This window comes from Chanodichthys erythropterus, chromosome 19 (assembly GCF_024489055.1).
Source record: "Chanodichthys erythropterus isolate Z2021 chromosome 19, ASM2448905v1, whole genome shotgun sequence".
NCBI lineage: Eukaryota > Metazoa > Chordata > Actinopteri > Cypriniformes > Xenocyprididae > Chanodichthys > Chanodichthys erythropterus.
This window is the reverse complement of record NC_090239.1, coordinates 11,192,665-11,212,640: the sequence shown is the minus strand read 5'-3', so window position 1 is coordinate 11,212,640 and position 19,976 is coordinate 11,192,665. Positions and strand designations below refer to the sequence as shown.

The 19,976-nt window shown below is 42.0% G+C and overlaps 1 protein-coding gene across 1 annotated transcript in view; it reads right to left on the bottom strand.

Moving 5' to 3' along the window:
- The window catches only part of grin2cb (glutamate receptor, ionotropic, N-methyl D-aspartate 2Cb), a 51,381-nt gene that overhangs the window by 9,064 nt on the left and 22,341 nt on the right, over nt 1-19,976 (bottom strand). The window contains exons 4-5 of the mRNA XM_067369283.1: nt 14,885-14,999; nt 6,086-6,297 (exon numbers count right to left, since the gene is read on the bottom strand). Coding sequence (XP_067225384.1) covers nt 6,086-6,297; nt 14,885-14,999 — 327 coding nt within the window. The remainder of the gene's footprint in view (nt 1-6,085; nt 6,298-14,884; nt 15,000-19,976) is intronic.

Below are 19,976 nucleotides of genomic sequence, written 5' to 3'. Positions count from 1 at the left end.
AGGTTTAGGGGTAGGAACAGAGTTAAGACAAAATTTTTGGACAGGAATGTTGTTTCAGGATCAACAAAATATGTTGATCCAGGAACATGTTTTAAGGTCTTTGCACACAAAATCATGGTGACCGTTCCCCCCATTGCGTCGATACTGACGTAATGGGGTCTCGCCTGGGAAACATAACATCGAACGTGACTGACTGAATGGGAACAAAACACTAATCTTGGTTAAGATATTAATCTGACAAAATTATTTGGAAAAAAGCTCACTGGAAAAAACATTCATTGACCACAACATAATAAGTTATTAATACTTCATTGGTTCCCTCTTGTTTTTGCACGTTGCTTTTAACATTTTTAATAATATCTGAAAACAAATTTTCCTAGGCTGAACATGAGGGCTTTTCTTTCTTATTAACCTGAAAAGAACAATGAATAGCCTATATAATAATGTTTACTCATATCAATAACCACATATAAGAAGATAAACACTGCTCTCTTCAGCAAACTGCTGCGATTTAAAAACCCAGAATCTACCGACACGCACTGCTTGGTTGTGATCATTCACAATAAAATGTTTGGAAAAAGGCGATGGCCTCCATTAACCATTAGATGCTGGAGGCACTGAGCAGAGAAACTCTGAGAGCAATAATGATACATCACCTCTAACCTCCCCCAGACCTCCTGCGTAATGAGCTGTACGGGGAGTGGACTTGGGGCGGAGGGCCGGCAATGCAGGGTGTGCGGCACTGGCAGCAACCATAACAAAGAAAGACAAATGAAGTGTTTGGAAGGATGAGAGTCTACCTCTGCAAGCGATCTGGACATAACATAAACAAGCCTGTCTCTTTTCTAGCCTGTCTCACCACCTGGAAATGGTGCTGGCGGTTTGGGTTAAGTGGGCTGTGTATTGAGGATGAGATGTTTAATCAGTCAAACACACACACACACACAAACAAACACACACAGCACAAGGGACAGACGGACAAAGTGTATCAGTTTCCTGGTATAATGGACACAGATACACTTGCTGTCTAGGGAGTGCCAATCAATTATTTCTCCTTTAAACAAAGTTAATTACAGTACATTGAGTCGTATGGATCTTTGTTATCATTGGCGTACAGTCAGTTATTGTGAAACTGATGAATGAGAGATGTACAGTGGCTTGACCTATCTATTGCAGAAATGGGTGTAGCACATCGATCTGGTTGTGGTAGACTAATGCATTTCATATCCAAATACAGCGCTGCATTAGTGCCACAGTCTGCTGACCTTGATATGCATGGCATCATAAATGCCAGTGACCGCAGTGGATTCTCTAGTGCTGCTGACATTTAGAAAGAGTATCATATATAGGGGACGCCTAGATGTCACTATATGTTTGGGTTCTGTAAGATTTTTTTAATGTTTTAATGTCTCTTATGCTGACTTTCCCCCCAAAAATACAGAAAAAAATTAAATAATATTACAATTTAAAATAATTGTTTTCTATTTTAATATATTTTTAAATGTGATTTATTCCTGTGATGGCAAAGCTGAATTTTCAGCAGCCATTACTCCAGTCTTCAGTGTCACATGATCATCATTCAATATGCTGATTTGGTGTTATTCTTATTATCAATTCTTATTATCATGCTGTTTAATATTTTTGTGGAAATTAATTCTGAATTCACTGATGAATATAAAGTTCAAAGGAACAAAATTGATTTTGACACAATATAAAAGTTTTTACTTTTGATCAATTTAAAGGTGCCCTAGAACTTTTTTTTAAAAGATGTAATATAAGTCTAAGGTGTCCCCTGAATGTGTCTGTGAAGTTTCAGCTCAAAATACCCCATTTTTAACGGCCTATTTTGGGGCATAATTAGAAATGAGCCGATTCAGGGTGTGTGGCCCTTTAAATCTGGTGCTCCACGCCCCAAGAGCTCGCGCTTGCCTTAAACAACATAAAAAAAGTTCAAGCAGTTAATATAACCCTCAAAATGGACCTTTACAAAGTGTTCGTCATGCAGCATGTCTAATCGCCTAAGTACAGTGTTTATTTTGATGTTTACATTGATTCTGAATGAGTTTGATAGTGCTCCGTGGCTAACGGCTAATGCTACACTGTTGGAGAGATTTATAAAGAATGAAGTTGTGTTTATGAATTATACAGACTGCAAGTGTTTAAAAATGAAAATAGCGATGGCTCTCTTGTCTCCGTGAATACAGTAAGAAACGATGGTAACTTTAACCACATTTAACAATACATTAGCAACATGCTAACGAAACATTTAGAATAAAAATATCATGTTATCATGAATCATGTCAGTTATTATTGCTCCATCTGCCATTTTTCGCTATTGTTCTTGCTTGCTTACCTAGTCTGATGATTCAGCTGAGCACAGATCCAGACGTTCTGCCCTTGTCTAATGCCTTTTATCCAGACGTTAATACTGGCTGCCCTTGTGTAATGCCTCGATCATAAACTGGCATATACAAATATTGGGGGCGTACACCCCGACTTTTACGTAACAGTCTGTGTTATGTTGAGATTCGCCTGTTCTTCGGAGGTCTTTTAAACAAATGAGATTTATATAAGAAGGAGGAAACAATGGAGTTTGAGACTCACTGTATGTCATTTCCATGTACTGAACTCTTGTTATTCAACTATGCCGAGGTAAATTAAATTTTTGAATCTAGGGCGCCTTTAATGTGTCCTTGAACAAAAGTATTAATTTCTTTTACTGACCTCAAACTTTTTAACAGTAGTAAACTGTATATGTATATTATCCTAAATGTATAAATTAGAATAAATATAGAATAGAATAATAAAAATAGAATAAATTATATTTACAGTTTATTTTTAAATATTAAAACAATTATGTAGTTCAAGAAATAACAAAAATAAACTATTGATTTTGCCACCAGATTAATTCTATGTAAAACAATTAAACATTTGGGACAATATTAAATAGCTGAATCATGCCTTAATGTATGGAAGTGATATATTATGACAAAACTATGTCTACCTTTTTTGAAGGAGGGTTTAAAGAACTTTACGGAGAGAATTATTTAACTGTTTGAAACCAATTTACAAAGCCAGTGCTGGAGGAAACGTGTTTGTGTAATTGGACTTTTGACTCAAAACCTCATAAAGTGTTTGTGACAACAAACCCCAGTCTTTCCAACCATAATTTGGTATACACTTACTTAATGCCAAATCCTAAATAATGGTTTTAAAATTTGTATGAATGACTAATTAACATATGTAAAACACTTGTGTAGACAAGAATTGGGAATCATTATATAATAAATCCATAAATTCACTCAAACATGAAATGCCAATTGTTACCCGCAGGCCCAATTAAAAGCAGTTGTCACACTTTCCAGAACTTTCTGAACATGGGTGGCAATTAGCATGAAGGTGTGTGATGGGCCCAGAGCAGAACGTCACCATTACGGTTATTGATCATTGTTTCCCCTTCAGCCATCACACGCTCCCCAAGGGGTGATTACTCTGCTTTATGATTTATTTACACTCTCTCCCCTCAGCATGGAGCCATAATGAGCCTGTCATCTCTCTCTCTCTCTCTCTTTGGGTATGACACACTCCTCACTCAGCATGTGTTACCTCCAGAGCTACACAATTCACTGAACCTGCTTTCATTTACCTGAGGGAATCAAAGACAAAACTTTTGGAATTACACTATTTTACTGTTCACGTCTAGGAATTCCAACTACAGAGGAAAGCAAATTACTGTGATCAAGGAGTCACAGATTTTAAATTGCAAGTTTATGCCTAGGGCGGAGGGTTGAGGGATTAATTGCTGGAATGAGAAAAACAATTCCTAATAATAGGTTTGGGGTCTTCAATCCAATGAGCTTCTGTTTAAATCATTAAGCCCTCTGGTAAATGAAGACTTGATGGCATTTAACGGGAGCACTAAAATTTAGTAGTCGAGTTTGGGAACCTCCAAGGTGCTTAAATTGTGTCTCATAGAAAGACAAAAAAAATCCTATTAAATAAGTCTTTTGCTATAAGGTGATATTTTCATAAAAGAGGTAGAGTACATAGCTACTAAACAAGACTCAGTCGGTTTTAATTATGGCCAACATATGTAACTAAGCCCATCTCAACTTGTTACTAAATGTATGTTGGATCTCATATAAATTATATATATATATATATATATATATATATATATATATATATATATATATATATATATATGTATTACATTATTTCTACACAAAATCCTTAACAGTATTAGTGATATTCTTGCATTCATGGGTCTATGACAAATCACTCAAATTACCTTTTAATTTTAGTACTTTCATCTTATTTCAGTCATTTTCTATCTTATGGCAGGACTGGGTCTTCAAAAATCTGGGAACATTTCTAAACCCATATGGATTTTTTTGAAAACATTTGAAGAACCATTACACTTTTTCCATACAACAATGGTTCTAACCTTGTTACAAAATATATATATAAAAAAAAAAAACACACTAAAGAAGCCACACTGTAAAAGAATTGTTGGTTTAACTTGAAAAAGTAAGTTACCTGGTTGCCTTAAAGGGTTGGTTCACCCAAAAATGAAAATTATGTCATTTATTACTCACCATCATGTCATTCCATACCCGTAAGACCTTCGTTCATCTTCACAAATTTAGATGTTTTTGATAAAATCAAAGTGAGGCCCCTTTTCAATGCCCATAAAGCTACTAAAAACTTATTTAAAACAGTTCATGTGACTACAGTGGTTCAACTTTAATATTATAAAGTGACGAGAATACTTTTTGTGCGCCAAAAATGACAAAATAACGACTTTATTCCACAATATCTAGTGATGTGCGCTTTCAAAACACTGCTTCATGAAGCTTAACGAATCATTTGTTTCGAATCATTCAAATTTCAGTTCATTGAAATTAAAAATTTGAGTTGATACAATGAAGGCGATTGGTTTAATCAACAGAAACTCAAAATATTATGTTATCTGAACTACATTAATTATCTAAGTTGATTTAACAAAAGAAAAAATGTTATAATACCAAATCATGAAAATATTTTTTACAGTACATTTCAAGTCTTCAGATCTCATATGATAGCTTTCTAAGGAACAGACCTACATTTATTTTGGTATTCTCTAATAATCTTCACCTCCAGTGAGCTGTTAACTTGAGAACTGCTGCGACCAGTTCATTAAGTCAAAGAGTTGCACTCGTGAACAAGATCGGTAAATCATTCCTCTGAACTTACTGACTCCAATCATATTATTTCTCAATTTAACATGTTTTCATTTTTGAAGTGTAATAGCTGTGGTGCATGAGATTAAGATTCTTGCACAGAAGTCATACAAATAACCATTTTTTTCTTTTCTTTTATTATAAGGGTGAACAACCCCTTTAAATATTAGCGTACTCTAATAAGGTACTGTAATTACCTGCATTTTGAACTCTCTACAAGCTCACAAATGCAACATCCCAATAATAATAGGCTTGCTGTACTGTAACAAGTTGCATATGCTAAGTGACTCTCATGGCATATTGCTAAATGAGGATGTTTGCCAGTTTTGCGTAGAGTTTATTAGACTTTCCTTTTTAATTAGCCGTCTGTTTTTTTTTTCAGCTTTGCATTTTAATATCAGAAAAAGCTGGCAAATATTATACAAAACAGTGGTACATACTGTAGGCAGAATGTGGTAGAGATTGTCTTAATATTAAATGTTAAACATCTCCACCAAAAGTTTAGTAAAACTCTTTCTCGGTTTCTTGTTTGTGTTTGTATGGTGACTCATTCTAGAAAGTGAAAAGGTTGCTGCTGCTTATTTTATAATTATTAATGGGTACCTATTATCCCTGTACTAGGTACAATCCATCCAGTGGACACTCTTTATTGCTCCCCTTAATAAGAGACAATTCATTTTAAAGATCAATGTAACCAAATAGTACATTTGCATGTGCAGCAGAGAGAGGATGATGTAATGCGGAGACTGCGCTCTTTATGAAATTGTCTAGTTATTGGTCTCATAAACAAACCCATTTGATGAATATCTTCATAAACGACAGCCACAGATGTTGACCTTTTGAAGTCACATTCACAGGTGTACCTTTCAGTCCGGTTGGACTGCCGACGACAGGGCACTGTATTGCGAACACAGGTGCCCGTGGCAGGATCAACACTCTCCACGATGACAAAAGGCCTCTCCTCTAGCGTGGCTACGGTCAGGTGGCGGTTGTCTGACACGGGCTCCAGAAAGCTGCCATAACGGGGCCATACAGGGTAACGCATCTGCAAAATCCCTCCCTCGAAGTTTCCTACCTGTGGAGGGTTTCAGAAGAGGTTTAAATGTGGATTAAACCTTAGAAATAGCAAACAAAGCAAAGGTTAATACACACACACAGACATTTTTTCATTGACTTATACTGTTTGTTTTTTTTGTTTGTTTTTTTGTTTTTACTGATTTTTATACTAATGATATTTCTATGCCTTAATCCTAAAGCCATCCCTCAATCCTTTTATAAATCCTTTTGCATTTTTCATTAACCTTAAAACCTTACATTAAAGGGTTAGTTAATCCAAAAATGAAAATTCTGTCATTAATCACTCACCCTCATGCCGTTCCACACCCGTAAGACCTTCGTTAATCTTCGGAACACAAATTAAGATATTTTTGTTGAAATCCGATGGCTCCGTGAGGCCTGGGAGCAATGACATTTCCTCTCTCAAGATCCATAAAGGTACTAAAAACATATTTAAATCAGTTCATGTGAGTACAGTGGTTCAATATTAATATTATAATGCAACGAGAATATTCGGAGCGCCAAAGTCACGTGATTTCACCAGTTTGGCGGTTTGACACAAAAGATTCATAACACTTCGAAGCTTCCTGAAGCAGTGTTTTGAAATTGGCCATCACTAAATAAGTCATTATTTTGTTTTTTTGGCGCACCAAAAATGTTCTCGTCGCTTTATAATATTAATATTGAACCACTGTACTCACATGAACTGATTTAAATATGTTTTTAGTACCTTTATGGATCTTGAGAGAGGAAATGTCATTGCTGGCTATGGAGGCCTCACAGAGCCATCAGATTTCAACAAAAATATCTTAATTTGTGTTCCGAAGATCAACGAAGGTCTCACGGGTGTAAAACAGCACGAGGGTGAGTAATAAATGACAGAATTTTCATTTTTGGGTGAACTAACCCTTTAAATAATTGTCAGAAAATTAAGAATAGAAATTTTTTTTAGAAAATTTTATGCATTAGGCTTTTTTTTTTTGGTTCATAGTATGATATAGGAGAATAAAGAGCTCATACTTGAGGAGGGAAAAAAAAAAAACCTAAATTTTATTCAGAGGCCTAAACTGAGCAAAAATATTGCAGTTGCTGATATTTATATGGCCAAAACATAAGATGAAATTCTGAAAGCTTGTGCAAATCAATCAGATTTTATAACATTATAGCAGACAACTTACATAAAATGCATATAAATATCAGCTAAATATCATTCTATCTCCCAACAATATGTCTTTATAAAGATATTTAAATGCTTAGTTTCTGATCAAAGCTTTGCCGTTTTTACTGCGGGGGGCAAAACATATAATGTAATTCAATACAAGCTTGATGAATCATATTTGATACATTCTAACATGATTTTTTTTTTTTTTTAAATGACTGCTGGAAATCAAGTAAACCTAAGTTGCTTCAGTCTAGTAAGTGTTCATCTTGAAATATTACTAACAATAGAGAACTTCAGAGCGAAAAGACCTGAAGGTGGACGTTTTTAGAATTATATTAAGAGCCCCTTTACTTGTTAAAAAAATATAAACTATCAATCAGATGAAAGAAGGCATGTAGTAGATTGTATGGTTTTTCAGCAAAGCTTTGATTATGTTGACAATTTAGAGGCCTTTGCGTATCAGATATTATACAGGGCCCAGTTGCATAAACTTAGTCACTATATTAAGACTGTGTCTTAAGAACTAGTTTGACCAACTTGCAGTTAACCAAGGGGTAATCAATGTTATTTTTCCAATTCAAATTACACCAATCTACCTTTTTATGTAACAGACTTTAAAAAATTAGGACCACTCTTCAAGAAAAACATAAGTGTCTTAAATTTTAAGACTAGTCTAAGTGGTTTATGCAACCGGCCCCAGGAGGCTTTATAGGTTTAAGACAATGTTGGTAATTTCAGGTTTTATTTTATCCTTGTAGGGATCTCTGGATAGGCAAAGCCACACACGCAAACATTCAAACAAATGACAGGAGTGATAAAGGAAAATGTTACAAAGTGCAATTCATGGTGTCTTCCTCAGGGGTATGTTGTATTTATCATCCGCTGTTCAATACAAAGCATTATTCGTTTGTCGCACCATCAGTGTGATGTATAATCAAATATCCCACATCTTTCTTATGTTATTCTCCTTTATTGCTCTTATTTTTTAGGTTTTTCCTCTGAACTTGAAATGAATTTGTAATAATGGTTAGAATTTATACTACTCCAGTAATGAAGGTGTTGCACAAAGCCGTAAATCTCCCAGGGCTCAGAGGCTCATGGGGAATCTTTACAGAGCTGTTTGTAGACTGTGGAAAAGCCCTATTATCCAGAGAGAGCTCAGCCCACTGGTCCAGCTCAGCTTAAAAGAGACTATGGAGAGTCGGTCTCAGGACCGCCTTTGCTAAAATTCCCCAAGAATCCATGCGTCACACCTAAATACCAAGAGGGTCAAAGTACGAACCTGCTGTCCATCTCTGTGACCCTGTTTTAAAGTTACATGAGAGAAGAACATTCACTCTTCCATCTAAAAGCTGCAGTCCATTAGCCAGGGTTATTATTACCTGACTGCTTCTTGAATGTGTGACCCCTACAGATTTCGAGCAAACAGCCATTTTTTTTTAAGAAAAATGTAAAAGAGCTAAATAAGGATGCAGTGTTGCATATCCTTTTAAGGCAAAAGACAGGAAAGTGTTGCCACTAATTGTGCAGCAGCTGTTTGACAGCCTTTCCCCAAATGCATCCAAGGCTTTTCAGCTTGGGAATTGTAATCCATGTTTGGTTATGGTATTAGCTGTGAGGGGAAGTGAGCGTGATAAGCCTTGGCAACAGGGATTTATTGAAGAATCATTCATAAACTTCAGCAGAACAAATAGATTCAATCTCCAGACTCCAGGTGTGGATAACATGACAGCCTGGTGGCACATCACATCTGATCATTAGCAATGACGACAAGAGCACTAAAGAACATTTTATTTGCACATTAAATGAGGGCTGTGTCTTGGAAACTGTTCTTTATGTGTAAAGAATGATTCCAGACAAAGCCCAGCAGTTATTTCTGTCTATACCTGTTTTAGTGAGCACTTTCAGACCAGCAACTGAAATAGGCTGTGTAGTGAAAAGGATAGGTATAGTAATTCAGCAGACTATAATGGCTGTAATAACAGGGTATTCTATTCTCGTTCTGAGGCACAAACCAGATTTCGGTCGGAGAATATATATGTGTTATTTGGAATAGCCTATTTCGTTTTACAGCCTAGCATATCTGGGATTCTTCAGCAGAGTTTTTCAAAAGCCAATGTCTGTCTTAACACTAAACCAAGTCAACATGTACTTCAACTACAACTGCATTTTGATTATTGCAGTTTACAACCAAAAATGGGTTGCAGGTCTGTTCTGAAAGGGTTGTGGACGGCAGAGGAAAAAACAACAACTTTAAATGCAAATATAAAAAGCTCGCTAAGACAGTAAATTTACCTCAGTACCTGGAGTGAAATCTGAAAACCAACAGGAAGTCAGATATTTTGAATTTTCATTGCAAAATTTGTGCAGTTTTTGCCATTTCCAGACTTTAACAAACTCCTCCTAGAGCTTTAAATAGATCAACACCATATTTGGTCAGTCTAATCTAAAGGCCTTTGAAACATTAAATTGCGAAGATCTAGAGTTTTTGCTGAAAGGCGTGTCCGTGGCGGCCTGGCAAAGTTTGATGTTTCGCCATGAAACAGGAAGTTGTTGTAATTCAGACAAACAATGTCTGATCTGCCCCAAACTTCACATGCTTTATTAGAGTCCTGACCTGAAGACATCTTCATGACAATATTCAGTTACAGTCATAGCGCCACCTGGGGGCAACAGGAAATGACATGTTTTACACTGTGATTAACTCCTCATAGAGATTAAACCAGAAGCACATCATATATGGCCAGTCTAATCTTAAGACCTTAGCGATGATAAAAATCAAAGATCTTGAGTTTTCGTTGAAGGGTGTGTCCGTGGCAGACTGACAAAGTCTGATGTTTTGCCATGAAAGAGGAAGCTGTTGTAACTCAGGCATACTATGTCTGATCTGCCCCAAACTTCACATGTGTGATAAAAGTCCTGGCCTAAAGACATCTATATGACAATATTCAGTTAGAGCCTCCTGTTGGCAGCAAGAAGTGTGGCACTTTTACATGATTTTGCCATAATTCTCCTGTATTTACTCGCTCACATGCATGTCGCCCACTGTTCGCTGTTTTCCTGAGGCCAACGGGTGGCGGTGAGCCCAGGTGCGAGGGCCCTTTCATCGCTGCTTGCAGCTTTAATTTCTAAATATAATCCAAAGTAATTTTTGCTAATTAGTATGATTTAATTAGATCATTGAAGGTCAGCAGCAAAGACAATGGTTAATAAAGTGAGATTAAATACATAAAGTATATATGTGTGATTTAAAGCTGCAGTCCGCAACTTTTTTTGTGTTAAAAATTTACCAAAATGATTTAATGAGAATACACAACATGAATCCATTTTCCAAACCGTGTTTTCGTCTTATCCTGAATCATTAAGGTACACTTATAATAAGTGTTTATATTCGGACTATTTCAGACCGGACTGATAGGACTCGCCGCAGAGTATCACAGTAACTCCGTGACTCGCCATAGACATACACAGAGAAAAGTAGCTCCGTCTACAATGTTCTTCCGCAAGACGCGTGCAGTTCTGTTTATTAACCGCTAGAGGGCCAAAAATCGCGGAAAGCAGCTTTAATATCTGACTGTCCTCCAAAAAAAAAAAAAAAAAACCCTATAGGTTGTTTTTCAAGCACCTTATTATGACCTATATTTACATTTTAAAGTCATGCGCCCTCTAGCGGGCATAAAAATAATGACAGTGTCGTGTTACGTCTGTCGTCATGAAATGACGTATGACTGTCGTTACAATCAAAATGCGAGTTCATTTAAATGCAATGTGTGGACTTTTTTACACCATTTGTCCTATTTCCATTTAGCAAAATTTATTTTTTTATTAACGACTACACCCACCCCACCCCTAAACCTACCCTTAGAGATTTATAGTGCATATACACTTTATGAGTACATGCGTTCCCTGGGATCGAACCCATGATCACATGATCACGATTGCATATTGATACTACGCAAAACCCAAAATATGACGCAGATATAAGGGAACAATGCATTAAAATAAAAGTGTCCTGTTGTCTATAAGGGCGCAACTTTTGCAAACGCTCATATGGGTCGTATTTCATGAATTAAAATGAAAGTGTCCTGTTGTCGATAGGTGCGCAACTTTAGTAAACGCTCCTATGGGTCGTATTTCAGGGAATTGACAAACGACCTATATAGGCGTATTGGTTGGGGAACATGTTGTTTAATATAGTTAGTTATTACAGGTTTGCTTAAAATTCTGAGATTGCATTTCATTATTCATTTTGAGGAATACAATACAATAACCATCATGTTTACACACAGCGCACACAACACCTCTGCACTTTATTTCTCTCAACATGGGGACAGGAGAGCAGTCAGTCAACAAATGTGAAAAAGTAACTTGCATTACTTATTTGAAAAAGTGACATATATATAAGCATATTGAGTGTGCCATCTAGAGTTTCATGACAGAACTTTTCATTTGTTGAAGTCAAAGGCAGAGTGTTCTATCAAACTCAACAAATTTGACAGAAGCCAAATTAGGCAGATTTCTCAAAAGATGCCATTGTTTTTGTTTACTTTTGGTAAAATATCTGGGTCCTAAAGCAAAACCAATTTCCTTACTTTCCTTTAAAATCACCCACTAATAGCACAGATGCACAAGGAAGTTTTTTTCTAAAAGTGTTTTTCTCAGATGATCTGCGTCATTTGGGCTTTGCCTGTCTTGTAGATACTATCATGGTACCAGCAGAGAAAAACAGTCTCTGTGCTGTCAGTATGCCTGTACTTAAAAAAAAAAAAAAGAAAGAAAAGAAGCAATGATTCATCTCGCTAATGACTTCAGCACACAACATGAGCAGGGTGTGCACAGCATGGGAAAGTGAGGTGGTGCAGAGAGTGTCAATGGGAGTGTGAGAGGGGCTACAGAGCAAGGTGACCAGATATAGATAAACTGTTATGTCACACAGAGGGGGGTCAGGTGAGCCATGAAGGCCAGAGGCAGGAGTTCAATCTAAAGACTGAATTTAAAAGAAAAGAAATCGATCAAACTTTTCAAAAATAACCCAAGCTCTTTGCAGCTCCTTCACAAGTAAAATCTACTTGTCATGTACTTGTTATAAAGAGTACGAATTACTCCCACTAATTGCACAGTTTATTTGCACACACTGTCTGCATTGTTTCAGTGCTTAATTTACTAAAGGATTTATGCAAATCAGCAAACGCACCTGCAAAAACACTATTTGCATGTCACGCTAAATAGAGCAGACTCGCAAAAGCAAGCATACTATGCTGGAACTGCAGAGTATCGCTCCACCGGTGTGATCCAACACCCGGTTCAACTATTTAAATGCACAAAAGCGCACGTCGACACAGCGTGGTTGGATATATGCCCAATTATAATGGTTTTCTCCATCATTTGATCGTCATTTGATGAATTACTGCTGTCATGATCAATAGAAAATGTACTCAAACATCTCTTTTAAATTAAATTCGCACAAATGACTCTTAACAGCACACTGCTAATTCTGCTTGGCAAAAAGCAATGATTTTTGTGAATAAGGCACAATGTATAATGAGTCTAATTTACATAGAAAGGAGGCTTGTTTGAGTTAAAAAAGAATGACAGTTATGTAATTTAAATATTTCATTTAAATTGCAGCACATTTAGCCTCTGGATTGTTGAAATGCCACACATAAGTGGCACAAAAAATTAGTGAATCCAGACCCTGAAAAACATTTACATCCTACTTTCAATTTAGTTGTCATCTACTAGCCAGACTGAGAGTCTGAGTGCATTCACCCAGTGTTTTTTTTTATTTTATTTTTTTTTTATTGCAGCTTTAGATGACAACACACATCCTCTAATATCCGTATCCTCTAATCCACCTAGAGGAGGGCGTGATGACCGGATGTAAATTTGGATGTCAGTTTGATCTCTGTTTATTCCTCTAATCTCTTTTTGTAGTCAGGTGGTGTTCACACATTGCCAGGCGGCCTACACATGTCCCTATCACAGAGGCCAAAGTGCTGGCCATGTGAGGAAGAAAGGATCGTTTCCGAAAGCCAAGTGTAATTGCATCATGACCTAGTGTGGACGGTAATAAATGCCCAGCGTTGGAGGAGCTTGTGAGGCAGAATTTTCTGATTCTTCTTATATTAAATTAAAAATCTGTGATTAATTAAAGCTAAAAAGGCAATGTTATTGAAATGGTCCAACCTATCAGTGACATAGCTGGCAATATCTTCTAATAAATGGCAAAAACGTAATAAAATTTTACATAATAGGAATGATATGGTATTAGAATGTATAAAATTAGAACTATATATATTTAAAGGGTTAACGTTAGTTCAAAAATGAAAATTCTGTCATTTATTACTCACCCTCATGCCGTTCCACACCCGTAAGACCTTCATTAATCTTCGGAACACAAATTAAGATATTTTAGTTCAAATCCGATGGCTCCGTGATGCCTCCATAGGGAGTAATGTCACTTCCTCTGTCAAGATCCATAAAGGTACTAAAAACACATTTAAATCAGTTCATGTGAGTACAGTGGTTCAATATTAATATTATAAACCGACGACAATATTTTTGGTGCGGCAAAAAAACAAAATAGCGACTTATTTAGTGATGACCGATTTCAAAACACTGCTTCAGGAAGCATCGGAGCATTATGAATCAGAGTATCGAATCATGAATCGGATCGCGGTTCTTTTACTGTCTATGGTTCAAACCCGCCAAACGGCCGAAATCACGTGACTTTGGCGCTCCGAACTGCAGATTGGATACACAGATTCACTGTGCTCCGATGCTTTTTAAAGCAGTGTTTTGAAATCGGCCATCACTAAATAAGTCGTTATTTTGTTTTTTTTGGCGCACCGAGAATATTCTCGTCGCTTTATAATATTAATATTAAACCACTGTACGCACATTAACTGATTTAGATGTGTTTTTAGTACCTTTATGGATCTTGACAGAAGACACGACATTACTCCCTATGAAGGCCTCACGGAGCCATCGGATTTGAACTAAAATATCTTAATTTGTGTTCCGAAGATTAATGAAGGTGTGGAACGGCATGAGGGTGAGTAATAAATGACAAAATTTTCATTTTTGGGTGAACTAACAATTTTAAGACTTCTGTGTACTCTAATTCTGCTAGTTTATTTGCCAGGAAATACGCAATATTAAATCTTATTTATGCATCCCCTAAAACAAGTTGTGTATTCCCTGGCATTCAAATTCGTAATGTTGACATCACTAGCGCTATGCTCTAACACCCAGTGCCACTACAGTACAATGTAGTCTCTTGAAATTATTGAATCTTTATATTATCTGTAGTGTTGTTACTTACTTGTCTAAGGAATAGATAAAACACTTTAGGAAACTATAACTAGGAAACTCTTCCACCTTTGTGTGGTGAAGTCTGAAATGTTTCAACATTATCATTTTTACTTCTAATAATAATACTAACCTTGTCCCAGTGTCTTTCCCGATCCAAAGCAATGATCACCATGGAAGGATTAGTGAGATAGCCATCAGTGTTGAAGGAGAGGTCCTTATGCTCCCATGACACATTCAGCATATGCCTGTAGAACAAATTAGTAGCTTTAAATTAGTAAACCAAAAAAAAAGTAGATTTGAATTTTAAGTGATTGTACAATTGCCTGGATTTTATCCATCTCTGAAATGAGACAGAAGACTATTAGGCAGAGAAAGGAGGACATTTCAAATACAAGCCTATAGTTCCCTTTCGATACTTCACTCGTACTGCGTATGGGGAAAGGTCTCCCTTTTTCCCCGCTGCTGAAGCCTTTTTCAATAACGCAGTGTAACTGCACCGTCATTGGTTCACTCATAGACAAGTTGTTGAACCAATGGCGGCGCGGCATAGCTGCGCGGCCTATGGCGACAAAGCGCGCGAATATTCCCGCCGAAATGGGCGGGGTATAGGGCTATATAAGCAGGCGTTTCGCCATAGGATTTCAGTGTTTTCTCCTTCAGCGACGACATCTACTTCTCTTCGCTGATCTCCGCCTGAAGCCGAAGAAGCTCGCCGCCTTCTGCTCTCGCCGCCGTCTGAAGAGGCTCCCGCAGCGGACTCGCCTGGACTCGCCGGTGGAAGAAAGCGCCGGCGCCCTCGCGGACTGCAGCTTCTAGCGCCGTCGCCGAGCCGCCGCCTCCCGCTTCCCGCTTCCGGCCGCTTCCTGTGCGTCCCCTGCCGCCATCCGGCGCGCCGCCTGAGAGCTTCATCCGCGGCTTAAACGCCGCTCTAAAAGAGCGATTTCCAGCGGTTTTCACCGCTTTAAGAGCTTCCGCGGCCCTCGCCGCTCTAAAAGAGCCACCCAATTGCCGTTTTCACGGCAGCGGCGTCTCACGATGCCCCGCCACTCATGTGGTACTTGCAGGGCCCCCTGCACGACGACGATGGACACAGCGAGTGTGTCGCTTGCCTGGGCAAGCCCCACGCAGACGGCGCGCTCGCTGGAGACTCATGCCCGCACTGCGAGTGTATGAGTCTCGCTTCCCTGCGCTCGCGGGTCGCCTTCTTCACTGAGGGCGATCTCGCCGCTCGCGCCCTCCCGTCTCCTTCCTCCCGCGGTCCGGCGAGGAAAAGACAGCGGGGTAGAGCGACTCAGCGCCAGGAGTTGAGCGAGCTCACGCCGGCCCAGCCCCCGCGTGCCTCGCCCTCTCCTCCCAGGGAACTCTCTCCAGTTCTGTTCTCTCGCCCTGAGCAGCGTCCCTCCGCAGAAGCGAGTGACCTCGTCTCATTCGGGGGAACAGACGACGAACAAGACGACTCCATGTCTCTTGCGGCTTCCGAAGCGGAAGGATGGGCTGGCGAGCCGGAAGACCCCGCTCCACCGCCTCCCTTGGAACCCATCGAGCATGGCCAGGGCATGGATGCCGAGCTCTTCCGCATCCTGTCTAGAGCCGTTGAAGAGCTGGACCTCGAGTGGGCCCCTCCAGAGGAGCCGTCTCGCAGCCGCCTGGACGAATGGTTTCTGCCAGGCCGCCGCCAAGCACCTCGCCAGCGTTCAGCGCCCTTCTTTCCTGAGGTCCACGAAGAGCTGACGAAGTCGTGGCGCGCTCCTTACTCTGCCCGCCTCCACACTACGCACCGCTCCGCCCTCACCGCCGTCGACGGCGCCGAGGAGAAGGGATACGAGCGCTTGCCACCCCTAGATGAAGCGGTGGCTGCTCACCTCTGTCCTCCCGCGGCTGTGGGTTGGAAGACGAAGAGGGCCCTTCCTTCCAAGCCCTGTCGGACCACCTCTACTCTGGCTGGACGGGCTTACACCTCGGCGGGCCAAGCTGCCTCTGCGCTCCACACCATGGCCATATTTCAAGCATTCCAGGCCAAACTCCTCCGCTCTCTGGATGAGTCTGGAATCGACGCGCCAGCCTTCAAAGATCTCCGCAGCGCCACGGATCTTGCCCTGCGAGCTACGAAGGCTACGGCCCAGGCCATCGGTCGTTCCATGGCCAGCCTGGTCGTGTTGGAGCGCCACCTGTGGCTCAACCTAACGGAGATCAAAGACCTAGACAAGACGGCCTTCTTAGACGCCCCGGTCTCGCCTTCTGGTCTCTTCGGGCCTGCAGTGGATGGCTTCACTGAGCGCTTTACTGCCGCGCAGAAATCGTCTCAGGCTATGAGGCATTTCTTGCCTAAGCGCTCCAGCTCCGCTTCTGCGTCTAGCCGCCCCAGGACTGCGCCGGCTCAGCAGAACAAACCAGCCCCACCTGCAACACAGGCAGCGCCGCCCCAGGAGCATCGCCAGCGCTCGCGCCCTGCGAAGCGCCCTCCCTTCCCGAGGCGCCAGGGACCCCGGCCCAGGATTGTGCTGGACCCGGTGCCTCCGAAGTCGTCCTGATTCGTCGGACAGGAAGAGGATGGGGGACCGTCCCGTTACGACCGGACCACCCCAAAAGCTCCCACGGGTAATTTCCCCTCCGCCTCGTTTATTTCCGGGCGTGGGAAACATACTCCAAGTGACAGCTGGGCCCACACCTGTTGCGCCCACTCCAAACGCCGTTTTCACGGCGGACAAATTTTTACCTCATCACAAAAAGAGCAAATTTCCTCTTCCACCCCTCGCGGTGTACGACCCTCTCAACGGCGGTCTGTCACCCAACATTATTCAACCCCTAGCCACTCGGGCCGAGGCCTGGCAGGCCATCCCCGATGTGTCAGAATGGGTCATGGGGATCGTAAACCAGGGCTACTCGCTCCAGTTTGCACGACGGCCCCCCGCTTCGCCGGGGTGCTTCAAACATCGGTCAATCCGGACGACGCTCATGTCCTCCGGGCCGAAGTCATGTCGTTGCGGGAAAAAGGAGCTGTGGAAATGGTTCCTCCGTCAGAGAGCGAGACAGGCTTTTACAGCCGCTACTTTCTGGTCCCCAAAAAGGATGGCGGTCTCAGACCCATCCTAGACCTCAGGCTTTTGAATCACTCCCTCATGAGACGGAAGTTCAAAATGCTGACGCTGAAGCAGATCCTCGCGCACATTTGCCCCGAGGACTGGTTCTGCTCGCTGGACCTGAAGGATGCGTATTTTCACATCCAGATAGCCCCCGTCACAGACGATTCTTGAGATTCGCATACGAAGGGGTGGCATACCAATATACGGTCCTGCCCTTCGGGCTGTCTCTGGCTCCCCGCACTTTCACCAAGTGCATGGACGCGGCGCTTTCCCCTCTGAGACAGATGGGAATCCGGGTTCTGAATTACCTCGACGACTGGCTCATCTTAGCCCGTTCGCGAGACGAGCTGGAACGCCACAGATCCGTGCTCCTCAGCCATCTACAATGCCTGGGTCTCAGGGTCAACTTAGCCAAGAGCTCGCTATGCCCCACTCAACGAATTTCGTTTCTGGGAGCAGTTTTCGACTCGGTCCGTATGACGGCAGTAGTCTCGCCAGAGCGCGCCCTGGCAATTCAGCAGCTCACGGCATCTGTCACGAACAAAGCCTATCTCCCTCTGAAGTTTTTCCAGAGGCTGCTAGGGCTGATGGCTTCCGCCTCCCCGGTGCTGCAGCTAGGCCTTCTTCGGATGCGGCCTCTTCAGTACTGGTTGAAGTTCCGGGTTCCTCCCAGCGCATGGCGGCACGGCCGCCTATGTCTCAAGGTCAATCGGGCCTGTCTTCTAGCCCTGAAACCTTGGATGGATCCAGTATGGTTCCAACGCGGAGTCCCCTTACAGGCGGTCTCACGGAGGACGGTGCTCTCAACAGACGCCTCCAACTTGGGCTGGGGCGCTGTGTGCGAGGGCAGACCGGCCTTCGGCTCGTGGAGCCACGAGGAAAGCCATCTACACATCAACTGTCTAGAGATGCTAGCAGTGATGAAAGCCCTTCAGTTCTTTCAGGCTTACTTGACGGGACGTCATGTTCTAGTTCGGTCAGACAGTATGACGGTGGTGTCATACCTGAACCACCAAGGCGGTCTTTCGTCCAGCCGCTTATGCGCTCTGGCGAAACGACTGCTGGAATGGGCTCTTCCGAGGCTTCAGTCGCTCAGAGCGACTCATGTTCCTGGCAGGAACAATCTGGGTGCGGACATGTTGTCACGGAGCAACATCCCCTCCGACGAGTGGATGCTCCACCCCCAAGTGGTCCTCACGATCTGGGAGTTCTTCGGGAAGGCAGAGGTAGACCTCTTCGCCTCAGAAGACAACTCTCATTGCCCAACATTTTTCTCGAAGGAAGTAGATGCTCTGGCCCACACATGGCCCAGCACGCTCCTTTATGCTTTCCCTCCGATCGCACTGATCCCCCAGGTCATCAGGCGTATCAGAGAAGACCAGCACAGAGTCCTTCTGGTGGCCCCGCTCTGGAGGAACCAGGTTTGGTCCTCAGAGCTATTCAGGCTCTCTCTAAGAGCCCCGTGGCCGATTCCCCTGAGACGGGACCTCCTCTCTCAGGCAAACAGAACAATCTGGCACCCACAGCCGCAGCTCTGGGCTCTGCACCTCTGGTCCCTCGATGGGAGCCGACTAGCCTCCCCGAGGACGTCCTAAATACCATTTCTCAGGCTAGAGCCCCATCTACGAGGCGCCTCTACGACCAGAAGTGGTCAGTCTTTGTTGATTGGTGTTCAACACGCAACATAGACCCTGTGGAGAGTGACGTATCTTCCATACTGTCTTTCCTCCAAGAACGCTTGGAAATGGGGCGCTCCCCTTCCACGCTTAAGGTTTACGTAGCAGCCATTGCAGCGTTCCACGCTCCTATTGCTGGCCAATCGGTGGGACGAAACGGGCTCGTGATCCGTTTTTGAGAGGTGCTAGGCGTTTGAATCCTCCTCGCCCTCTCACTATTCCCTCCTGGGACCTCTCGTTGGTCCTCAGGGCCTTGAAAGGAGCCCCATTTGAACCAATGGGTTCAGCCGACCTCAGGCCCCTAACACTAAAAACCGCTCTGCTACTAGCACTAGCATCGGTAAAGCGTGTTGGCGATTTGCAGGCCCTCTCTGTGAACCCTGCATGCCTCGAATTCGGGCCTGGTGACTCTAAGGTCGTTCTGAAACCTAGGCATGGCTACGTCCCTAAAGTGCTCTCAACT